At 40.9% G+C, this 12,358-nt stretch overlaps 1 protein-coding gene across 2 annotated transcripts; it reads left to right on the forward strand.

Moving 5' to 3' along the window:
* The first annotated feature begins 802 nt into the window (after positions 1–802).
* LOC109602218 (titin) lies at positions 803–11,308 on the forward strand. Of its 2 annotated transcripts, XM_049963448.1 has the most exons (5): positions 803–1,001; positions 2,692–2,771; positions 3,486–5,741; positions 7,096–8,899; positions 8,958–11,308. In XM_049963448.1, exons 2-5 carry the CDS (start codon positions 2,722–2,724, stop codon positions 11,064–11,066), a joined length of 6,219 nt encoding a protein of 2,072 aa, XP_049819405.1. In that variant the 5' UTR covers positions 803–1,001; positions 2,692–2,721; the 3' UTR covers positions 11,067–11,308. The 2 variants fall into 2 exon arrangements, with proteins under 2 accessions (XP_049819405.1, XP_049819406.1); XM_049963449.1 differs by lacking the exon at positions 2,692–2,771 and having other exon boundaries at positions 3,482–5,741.
* Positions 11,309–12,358: the final 1,050 nt, after the last annotated feature.

The raw sequence follows: 12,358 nt of genomic DNA on the forward strand, positions 1-12,358 counted from the left end.
TATCTATTGATTTATTATTTTTTAAATGTGAGTATTTCAGCAGTTTATATTAGCCAGCTCAGACTTAAGTCATTAAAATTTGTACATTTGATACTTTTCATCTATTTTTTGGACAAATCTCATAATCAAACTTATCCACACTTTGAAAATTGCCTCCTCAAATAAAAATTGTGCTAATCATTACTGTAATTTGAGTATTTCAGCAATTTATATTATTTAGCCTTGACTTAAGTCATTAAAATTTGTTAATTTCATTGTTTTCACATAGTTTCTGAACAAAACCCATAAATAAACTAATTCCCACCATGAAACACTTTGAAAATTGGCCACTCGAATAAAAATTGTGCTGAAATGTAAGTATTTCAGCAATTTATATAGTTCACCTCTGATTTAAGTCATTAAACTGACCCCCACCATAAAACACTTTGAAAATGGTCCCTTTGAGTAAAAATTGTGCTAATCATGACTGAAATGTAAATATTTCAGCAATTTATATTGTTCAACTCTGACTTAAGTCGTTAAAATTTATTCATTTGATAGTTTTCAGTCAGTTCCTCAATAAAACCCATAAATAAACTGATCTCCACTGTAAAACACTTTGAAAATTGACCCCCCGAATAAAACATTGTAAAATTGACTTAACACAAATAAACCCATGGCAATTTTCACCGTCTGATATCATCAAAACGACAGAAAAGAAAAAAATAATTGTTCCGATTTGCGAAAAACGCGTCAGAAATCAAAATAGCCGGTCCGAAAATAGGTTGATTCTATTTATCTCAGTTGTGGAGCTGAACAAAACTGAAAAACATCTCAGAGCCGTTTCACGCGTGTGCTTAACATCCGTTTCGGACCAAATGTAACATACGACCACGACAACTGGCATTGTTTTATCGATTCGATTGATCATTGGTTTTTTTGGAAAAAATGTTGGGAACTGTTCGATTTTGGTGCAGTGATCTACGTAATTATGGAACGCACTGAGAGGACGACTAAAAAGGGTCAGTATTTGGACGTTGGGAATTGTTTAGGTCATTTATTCATTTTTCTTTTGCCTTAAATGTTGTTTTGTGGTGCATTTTTGAGCCGTTTTTCCCAAAAAATCCGCTTGATTATATAACACCGTCCACACCGGTCGATCGAACGGTTTCACTGAAAACTGAATCCAGACGTCCTGGCTGATATATTTTTCAGTTTTTTCGTCCGGCGACTATTTCTAAAAATACTGGGAGCACAGAAAAAATTGCGACAGTCGTCCTTGGAATTAAACTTTGATTTTTTTTCTACAGGTTTTACAGAAATGTGATTGAAACGAGATATTTTTTGAGTTTTGGCAAATTACTGATGTTATTGAATTACCTGTTTTATTCATCCTGTTTAAAAATAACCACCTAACGGTCATATACAGTGTGTATTATGGCTGCAACACCCACTACTTCATCAAATTAAGCCATTACTCTTATTAGATCAATGCTGAAACAATTTTGAAAACACCGTCTATTTCAAAATTGCTGCTGAAACGTCTCAGCGTTTCAAATTTATCAAAATAAATCAGTAGTGTTGGTAAAAATATAACATGAAAACCTCAATTTATAAAAATAGTTTGTAGGCAAAATAGGTGGTGATAAAAAGATATAAAAACTTACTTTTATTATGCTGTAAATCAAATTTAACTCTGTTAAACCAGTAACTTACCTTTTAACAAGTAAATTTATTTCTTTCTATTTCTAAAGATCAATAAATTGATTTATTTCTTTAGATTTTATATATTTGGTCTAATTTTTAGATAAAATGTTAAAATTATTAAATTATAGCCACTTCTGTCTAAATAAAGTCTTTAAAATATCATATTTAATACTGTTAAACAAGTAACTTACCTTTTAACAAGTATAATTTTATTTCTTTCTATTTCTAAGATGTTTTATGAAGACTTTAATCAATAAAAATGTTTAAAATTATGTTTGTGTTTCAAATTATCATTATCAGGTGTTTAATTTTTAGATAAAATGTTAAAATTATTAAATTAGAGCCCCTACTGTCTAAATAAAGTCTTTAAAATATCATAAACAAGTAACTTACCTTTTAACAAGTACAATTTTGTTTGTTTCTATTTCTAAGATGTTTTATGAAGACTTTTAGCAATAAAAATATTGTTTATAATTCAAATAATCATTATCAAGTGTCAGAGTAAAATTATAACATCAATAAGCTGATTTATTTCTTGAAAAAAAGAGTTAACATTAAATTATAGCCATTACTGTCATAATAAAGTCTTTAAAACATCAAAGAAAACAAATAAATATGAGTAATTTCTTATATCACAGCTTTCAGCTATTAAATAAATTGTATTCTTGTGGTTTACTATTAAATAAAGCTATAAATAAGTATAAAATTGACAGAATGTGGTACAGGAAGAAAAGTGAGTGCATGGTCGTGATGCAACAGAGTTTATTCATCTCTTGCACCTGACATTTCGCCTGAAAATAGACTTATTCGATTCAGAATTGGCATTGGCTCACGCTGAAAGATAAACAAAACTAGATGCGGACACATATCAACACGTACATCACCTCTAAAACAAATAAAGCTTACACAAAAATACTCAAGGACAACTCCAAATAGTTTTTTTATATTAAATTTGCATTTGTGTACGTCCTCATTGAATGTATGGCCCATTTTGTTTCATTTTAGACAGAAGCAACATTAACCTGTTAGGGTTAAATGGTTAAATTATCAACGGCTCCAGCCACATTCCTTTGCCTATTTACTAGGTAGGTGTTTTCGAAATTTACCACCCGGGATTGATCACGGTTTTCTATGACAAACCGACCAATCCTTTATTTACTTTGCCTGTTGGATTTGAAGGAATGCTAACACTTCCAAAACAATCCCTCCTCAAAATTTTTAATTGTGCATTAACCTAGGAAGTAAAAAACGGTTTAAATATTTATTTTACGTCTAATCCTTTTTGTATTTAAGTGACACTAATATATAAATGTAAGTTTGGAAGTCTCCACTGTTTTATTTTGGTCGACTCTAAATGTGACGTTCCCAACAACTGTTTCACCTCATTTATTGTATTGTTTCTTTCATTTTTGTCTTATAAAACTCTGGTTAAATGTGTGCCCTTTAAGAAAAACAATTTAAATGACTCAACTCCATTAAATTATTCAACATTTTTACTTTTCCCTCAAACTCCATCAAACATTCCAATAGAAAATTGAAAAAGAGAGAACGATTCTCGACGTAACATCGTCCCGCAATTTATTAGCGGGGAGCGTTCGGCTACGAGCCCGACGTCACTGAGTATTGGACTCACTCACACAAAAATCCATAATGCCCATGTATCCAGGATGCTGTGTCTCCTTGCGAATTGCAATAATGTTGGAATCACCGCGTATCATAAAACGTAATTAACCTCTCAATCACATCCGTCCGTCCCCGTTCACCGTCTCCAACGATTAATTATGCTTTTTTCCAGGTAGAAAACGACCACGGGTGCCGATCAAGACATACAAGTGGGAGGAGGTCTATCGGTCGAGGCGGAAAGGCGGCTATCCCTGGACGCATCTGTACAAGGAACCGTTTGATGAGGACTTGTACCCCGAAGACTACACGATGGACGCCTTGAGACGCAGCAAAAGCAGTTCCACCTTCGACAGGTCGGAACGTTCCGACGGCGTCGAAATCGAAGAAATCTTCGACGACGACAAAAGCCACGCGACGGTGGACAGCACCAAACAGCACATGGAGGTCGCCGAACCAGACTACGACAGTAAGTCAGACCGTTTAGTAGGAGAGACTCAAAGATCCCAGATGTTCACCATCGAATCGGCCGAAAGCTCAGACAACATCAGCCAGTACTTGGACAAGGAAGAGCCCAGCACGGACAAGGAACCAACAGTAGAACAACCGGACGACAAACACAAGCGGGCCAGCTCCGAAGAACCAACGCGCAAGCGCAAACTGTCCGGCGAATCCAGCTACAGCAAAATCAGCAGGATCAGCCTCCCCAAATTCGCCGCCCTGAAGAAGCTCAGCAAACGCAAGCTACCCAAGTTCACACTACCAACTTCCAACATAAAGCGGGTGAAAGTCCCGAAGAAACCTTCACCCCCACAAACGAAAAAGGAAGTCAAAAAGCAGGAGTTGAAGGACGTCAAACCTGTGTACATACACATACCTCTAAAGCCTCCCCCGGGCCAAACAGACGAGTTCTCCTACTTGGAGTTCGGGGACAAACCTCCACCACAACCTGCTGCTGCTGCTGCTGAAACTGAGGAAATTCCTAGCTTTAGAAGCATAGTGCAAGCGCTTAGGGAAAGCAAGAGAAAAAGACTGGCTGCAGAGCGAAAACTACAATTAAAGGCTAAGGAAGAAGAACAAAAGGCACCTAGTGAAGATGTGGAAGTTATGGACTTTACTTTACAAGAACCAGAGGAGGACGAACCGACGAAACCGCAAATAACCGAAGTCAAATTGAAACCACAACTGGATGTTGAAATGGAACCGGTGGAGCAGGAAAAGAAGGAAATAATCGCCCAGTTGGAGCCAACAGAGGACATGGAAAAGATCCTGGCTGAAAAGCTGAAGAAAAGCATCAGCAGTCCGGATGTGGATGAAACTGAACCCGAATCGGAGGCTTCAACGCACGACAACGAAATCTTCGACAAGTTGTTCGAAGCTGGCTCTTCCAAACCAGCCGCCCTTCCTCCAGCCCCCAAACAAGGCATTTTAAAGCGGGATGTGCGTGCCAAATCAGCCGAGCCTGAGCGCAAACGAAAGATGTCTTTGGAAAGTAGTTACAGTAGGAAAAGTCTGTCCAAGCTAGCCTTCTTGAAGAAGATCAAGGACGCCAAGAACAAAATCAAATTCCCCTCCTTAAGCAACCTATTGTCTAAAAAGCCACAAAAACCTGACGAGCCGAAAAAGGAAGAGGCAGACAAGCCGAAGCCGGTCAAGAAGGAGAAGCTGGCGCCACTTAAGAACGTAGAGCCGATTTACATCCACATACCCCTCAAACCTCCAGAAGGGCAAACCGACGAGTTCTCCTATTTGGAGAAGGAGCAGCCAGCAACGAAAATGGAAGTGGAAGAGCCTAAGCCGGCCGACTCGCCGGAGCAACTATCAAGCCCGGATTCGACCCAGGTAAGCGGGGTGCAATTTATATTCTTAACTGCGCCTTCCGATGATGAAATCCTGGACGGGCCGGACATACCCGAAACACCCTCGTCGGAAACCAAAACCAAGTTCTTCGGGTCGCGTCTGGACGAGCTTAAGGAGCTGGCCAAGACTGTGGTGGACGAAATATCGCCGGAGACCAAGAGGAAAGCGCTGGAATCGGTCACCGAGGAGGGCGCCGACGATAAGCAGGACGAGTTCGACAAGGAGGACGGTTTGAAGATTACGGAAGCCGAGACTGCTGTCAAGTCCAGTTTGAAGCAGGAGAGTTCTCCGGTTTTGAAGAAGAAGGTGTCGTTCAAGCGCAGGTCGAAGACGGATTCGAAGGACGATTATGAGGAGGTGTCGCCGCCAAAGGACGAAGTGCCGGGACCTTCGCAGATTTCGAAGGAAACGAAGCTGGAGGAGAAGAAGGAAGAGAAGAAGGAGGAGAAGAAGGAAGAGATGAAGGAGGAGAAGAAGAAGGAAGAGATGAAGGAGGAGAAGAAGGAAGGGAAGAAGGACGAGAAAATTGATGAAACTGTTAAAGTTGGAAACCAAGACAGATGGTCAAAATTAAGGTAAGAGTTTTTTCTGGATATAACTGGTTATTTTGATAGATTTTCATGCTAGAAAATAAATATTGGACATTGTTTATGGTTGAACGATTATGATCATGTTTATGAATTTATTTATAGATGTAACATTCGATTTTACATTTTCATTCATTCGAAGTGAATGAAAACTGTTGATGAAAATGGTGGAATGTGGTGTGAACATTCAAATAGTTGTAGCAACCACATTTTGATATTTTTGGACATGAAATGTTGAAGAAACTGAAATGATAATTTTAACATTTACACGTACTGATGACGTGACAACATTTCCACACCATTTTCATCTTATTTTTAGACTCATATTTTTCCTGAAACTCCTTAAATTAATAAACACAGTGCGTTGAATAATAAACTGTCCAAAACGAATAATTATTGAGGAAAGGATAAAATGTACAACAAAAAAAATTCACGTTCAGAGACAAGGTGGCAATTTTGAACCGTTTCGCATTGACAACAGGTCCAGCGACCAAAAATAAAACCGACGGCCATCGTGGCTGCTCGTATCCCGCAGCTAACAATAATCGCGTGCTAATTTTAACTAGTAATCTGTAAATATTCTAGAAAGTTGTACCGGGACGGTCGCGGGCAATAATGTGAGGAGTACACGTTAAAAAAACCAACGGGGAAAATGGAGTCGGTACGCATCGACAAGTCGTACAGGCCGAGGAGGCACTCGCTGGACGACACGGAGAAGAGGTCGTTCTCGGAGGGTGCGCGTCGTGCCGACCGACGACGCAACGTCACCAGACACTCCTCGAAGGACTCCTCGATTATGTCATTGGATGTGCGGTGTGCCTGTCAGTACTACAAGTGCGATTCACTGCTGCCCGAACGGTTTGGACCCACAGGCATCAAACCTATTATCCGTATCAGCAACGCTAACGCTTGGTAGGTCACCAAATCGTCCGTTGTTCGATTGAGGAGGTTGGAACTGAAATAGTTGGAATGATGCAAACTGAAAATATTTGTTTGTTGGCCACGTTTATTTTCGTACGGAAGACAAAGCCAAGTTGGGGAACTTGAACAAATTGCCACCTTGCTAATGGACCTCAATTCAAAAGTCTTTGTACTTTAGCCCTAGTTTGAAAGGAGGAATGATATGAATCAGTTGGTGTTATTTTAATGGGTACAGTCAAACTCAGGTGCTCATGTCAATCAATTGGCCACATGATCCAATTCCAACACATGTTTTCTTGACCTTTGTAATGCATTAGTTGGATAATTAATAGAGGATGTCACGATAAATCTGAGCACATTAAAATAAGTAAACAATTCTTCTTCTTTATATTGTTTTAATGGGAGTACTTTGTGTTTGCAGCGATCATGAATATGAGCCAGTGAACCCGCCGCCAGAGGAGCCAAAGCCGTCCCCGCCACAAGAGATTACTCACGAGGACGTGGTGACAATACCGATTGGCGACGTGCTGGAAACTGCGCCAATAACTCAAACCGAACCACGTACCGAAGCTAAAGTCACGCATGAAACGCCTCCTTCGCCAACCTTCACGCCCACCCTGTCCTCCCGCGACGAACCCGACGACGAAGAGCTGGAGGACATCGAGGCCGCGAAGGAGAGCACTTTCCAGAGCACGTTCAAACTGAAAGCCGGCCAATTCAAGAACAAGTTACAAAACATGAAACGCCCCCACATCAAGACACCAAAGTTCGAGAAGCCAAACCTGCAAAGGTTCAAAATCGACAAGCCCAACTTGCAGAAGCTGAAGATCGACAAGAGCAAGTTCCACTTGAAAATGCCCGACACGACCAAGATCAATCTGCCGTCTTTCAGTTTGCCGCACCGAAGCACGAAGACAACCCTGAAGGAACGACAAGAATCGACGGAATCCAACGTTGGTGATTCCACGAAGCACACATTCGACTTCAAGACTTACCCCAGATTTTTCAAGAAGAAGCCGAAGGACGACGACAAGCCACACCAAACCACCACCACCACCACAACCAGCGGTGAGACGCAAAGAAGCGTGGAAGCAGGGGGAATGCCCTCCGGCTACGAAGGATCGGCCGAATCAGACGCCCACACGCACGAAGGCAGGAAGATACCCTTCGACTTCAGCACCTTCCCGCGCTTCTTCAAAAAGCAAAAGCCGGAACCGAAGACCTCTTCATCGGATTCCCAGCCCGACCAGCCTAGTCCCAGGAGCAAGTCAGAAGATCGCGTCATCATACGCATCCCCTTGCACTCTGAGGACTCCATGGAGAACGGTTACAGCTTACACAAACAGGAGGAAGAACCCGAAGAAGAATTAGAAGAAGAACACGATCCGTCATCTCGTGTCAGGTACGATAACGAAGATATCGACATAGACGATGACTATAACAGGGAGAACGTGGAAATCCCCGACGAGGGCTTCAGAAGTAGGTGGGACCACGGCCATTTCAGCACCAAAATCACGGACCTGGACTCCCCGGAAAGTCCGGAAAGTGGCAACAACCAGAACGAATCCTTCGACTTGAGTGGCAACGAGCCGCATTCGTCCCACAGCTCTTTGGGAGTCAGACGAAGGGGTGTGTTGGAAGAAATCAACTCGGACGAGTTCTTCCTAAGACAAAAAGGCATATCCCAGGATAACATAGAGGTGGGGAAGTACCTCAGCTCGGAAATCCGGGAGGCTTTCAAAGCACCCGTCAACACCTTATCCGATATGCAACGTGAAGACTACGGGTACGACCCCGGATCCAATCAAAGTCTTCCGGAGTCTCCAATAAAGAAGAAACCCGTAAGAAAACCTAAGCGTAAGAAGACCCCACACGCGTCCCAGGAAATGAAGTACCACGAATACGACTTGGACGAACCACAACCGGTCCGACCCCAGAGAACCACCAGCAAGCCCAAGAGTCTGGAGCTGGACGAAAAGGACATTGAAGAAATAATGAGCAGGTACACCACCGACTTGATCGAGAAGCCCTACTACGAGAACGAGAAGATGAGAGGCAAAACTCAGCCGGACATTTACATCGACCACGGCTCCGAGGATTACAGGGTGGGTTACGCTACGGACATAATCAGGGACCCTGAGGCTCCGCCGAGGAAGCACAGGAGCATGAAGAGTCTCAACTTGTCCGAGCACGAGTCAATCCTCGGCGATTTTGCTGACAAGCACGTAAGTCTTTGCTTCATCACGTCTACGACTTGTACTAATACTTTTTCGTCCGTCTTAGATCGACCAAGACATCCCATCTTACACCAACGGCGGCTACGACGAAGAAAACCGGTACAACCAGGAGCGCTACGCCGAAGAACCGGAGATAATCCCGCCAGTCAGACCCAAACGCCGTGGACTGGGCAAGGCCAAAAAGCGAAGCTCTTCCGAAGCAAGAAGCATACTGCAGGACGAACCGCAGCCAGTCGTTGAAGAACCTTGTGTAGAGCCTCCATGCATTAAAGACCTCAGAGATTGTATGGGGTACGCCATTGTGGACAAGTCCAAAAATAGAGACCCACCATTGCCGCCCCCGAGGACACCTCCAAGGCGCAGGAGATCAATTAAGTCAATCTCTTCAACAACTTCTTCAGAAAAATTCTCTACGGTTCCCAGATCGTCACGCGATCCCCCCACCAGGCCCTTGAGGAACTACAGCACCTTGGGGCAAGTAAGGTCTTCAAGGAAGACTTCTCCGAGGAGCGAAAGCGAAAAAGAAAACGTTGATATTACTCAGTACATAGAAATAGAGGATGATCTGAACAGAAACTTGGTGTCTGGGGAGGTGATACAGAAAATGAAGGACCGGCCTTTGCCAGCTCCTCCACGTCCTCCACGAAAAGCTAGAGCTTTGAAGGACATAACGTCTCAACAAAACATACCTTCAGCTGTGGAAGACTCAGAAAAGACAACCATGTTGGATGAAGCAGATGTTTCGACACAAACAGAGCCTCTTCCAGACGATTTTGTGTGCGAGGAAATCCTGCATCCGGAGGAATCGAAGGTAGTTCAGCAAGAAGTTCAGCGTAGTGAAGACGACGATGTGAGAAGGGAACGAGTCCTGATTACTCCCACTCAGTACTCTTACGAAGAGGAAACTATTACTCATGGGACAATGGTGGTGGAGCCACTAAATGGGGCTAGGATATTACCCGATTCTGAACTGACGAAACGTAATGAAAGGATTGTTCCTGTAACTGTGGATTCAGATGATGAGTACCCTTCGAAGGTTCCGGAGGAGTTTAAAATGTTGAGGGATCCTGAGCCACAAAAGCCTCCAAGGGAAAGTACCCAAAGGGACTCCAGAGATTTAGAGGTTAATAGGTTAATGGTGAACGAGTTGTTGGCTAGTAAAATTGTGGTCTCTGACATTGAGGCTGACTCGATTCAGGCCAATCAAATTTCGGGCAAATCAGGCGCCATAAAGATTGGCGAGATTGAGCTGCCACCGAATGTGTTGCAGGAGTTAATCAGAACGGCTCAGGTTGTACGCAGTGATGAAGAAAGGTTCGAAACTGTTCCGGAGGTGGATAAAAAAAAACTCCATGAAATTATCGACGATAGACAAACAGAAGAAGTCCCAGCAGAAGAAGAACCATTAGAAGTTCCCACCCCTGAGAGTCCTATTTTGCTAGAAGAAAACCTAAACGTAGACGTAGAAGTAGTGGATCAATTCGTACCACCTGAAGACGATCATTCCATACCAGCAGAAGCACCGGAGTCAGTAACCGATGGTGAGTCGGAACGGAACATCCCTCCCACTCCTCCTCCACGTTCCATTGAGGTGCAGGAAGAACAACAGCAACAGCAACAGCAAGAGGAGGAACAACCTCCAGTGCGGCCTCCACGACAGAACAAACCTGTCGAAACCACGTCGGAACCAGACGTTGACGATTATCCTCCGCCCCGTCCGCCCCAACCGACAGTGGGCTACATCCCCTCGCAGCCCCCGGCCAGTTTCTACGCCCTCCGAGCCCAGAAATACGTGAACGAAGACATTCCTGCGGCACCGCGCAGAAGACGTCACCACCGTCACGTCTCCAAGTCGACGTCCGAGGAATCGCTGGTGCCGCTGAGGCGGCACTTCCGCTCGGAGCCGTCCATCGCCCAGCTGACCGGGCAGTTGATGAGGGCGTGCGGCGCGGCCGGCAACAGTGCACTGAAAAGACTGATCGCCCACGTCAGGGAGAACGTGCTGCGCAACGAGGACGGCCAGCAGGACTTGCACGTGATCGTCGTCATACTGCTGGTGCTGATTGCGGGCCTGCTGCTGCTCGGGCTGGGGGACGAGAGGAGCGTCGTCCACCACCACCACTGGGAGTATTTCAATCCCCCGCGGGACACGTAAAAACGGGACAGTTCGTATTCCATAAAAAACGATTAAATTAGGATTGTGTGTTTCTTTTATGTTATAAGGAAGTTTTCTGAGGAATTTATTAATTTTATGGTAGCATTTGAATGGTTATTGTTAAGTTTTATTAAAACGAATCATTTTTGCTGTTTTATTGTAGAACATCGCATGTACAAAGGTACACTATGTTTTATATGTTACTTGAAATCTTGTCAATAAAACATGTTATTTATTGTTAATTATTGAGTTTTTATTTTAGTCTTAAAAATGTCTCAAAAATGTTAAATTTGCTATACTATACTATTTAATATATTAGAAACTTTTGCTACATTCATTTCCTCAATTCTCAATAGTAATGATAGGTATAAATACAATTACTTTCTTCTATTTTAAAATATTAATAAAATACTGAAGCACAATGTATGTGAAAATACGAAAATGAAGAAGCTTAGTTTTAAAAATTTATTCCTACATAGAATTATTTTAGAAAAATATTTTAATACTCACAATCGTAATATTTATGAATTTTATTCAACGTATTTATTAAAATATTGAAAACACAAGTTTGTTTTATTTTTGAAAATCCATACAATAAAATTATAAACCTTATTTTAAATATTATTTTCTTAATAATTAAACAAACATGTCAAAATATACAAAAAATAAATTAAGAAAAATGTTGTCTAAATATTTTAATACTAAAGATATAAAAAATAATATAAAACATTAAAAATAAAATATAAATTAAATAATTTTAAAGAATAAAACTAGAAATATACATTGTATTACATGAAATATGAACTAAATAATGTATATTAAAAAGTAAAATGTATATCTTTAAAAATTTAACCTTTACTTTATAGATTTTATTCAATATACTCAATAAACTTATAAAAACACAATTTTCTTTTAATTTTATTACTAGAAATAGTAACTACACCAAAATAACTTTAATTTTTAAAATTTAATAAACTTTTTAAAGTTTTAAAAACTAACTAAAATTTTAACTGTATGGTTTATTTTATTTTAAAACTGGAAATATACAATGTATATAAAACTTATTCAGTTCAATCGATTCTTTTTATGATAATTCAATAAACTTATTAAAAACTTTTGAACTAAATAATGAATATTAAAAAACTAAAATGTATAACTTTAAAAATTTAACCTGTACTTTATATACACTGAAATATTCATGATTTTCTATTTTTACCATAAAAAATAATTTTTATATATTTTTAATCATTAAATAATAAATCTTATTAATATAATTAAATAAAATATTACAA

The sequence above is a fragment of the Aethina tumida genome, chromosome 2 (genome assembly GCF_024364675.1).
Source record: "Aethina tumida isolate Nest 87 chromosome 2, icAetTumi1.1, whole genome shotgun sequence".
NCBI classification, from domain to species: Eukaryota; Metazoa; Arthropoda; class Insecta; order Coleoptera; family Nitidulidae; genus Aethina; species Aethina tumida.

Excerpts from the sequence above, each read along its gene's own strand:
- LOC109602218 (XM_049963448.1), top strand. The coding sequence starts at position 2,722 with ATGGTTAAATTATCAACGGCTCCAGCCACATTCCTTTGCCTATTTACT. Across the intron at positions 2,772-3,485 it reads TTCCTTTGCCTATTTACTAG|AAAACGACCACGGGTGCCGA; the intron begins GTAGGTGTTTTC and ends TTTTCCAGGTAG. Across the intron at positions 8,900-8,957 it reads GCGATTTTGCTGACAAGCAC|ATCGACCAAGACATCCCATC; the intron begins GTAAGTCTTTGC and ends CGTCCGTCTTAG.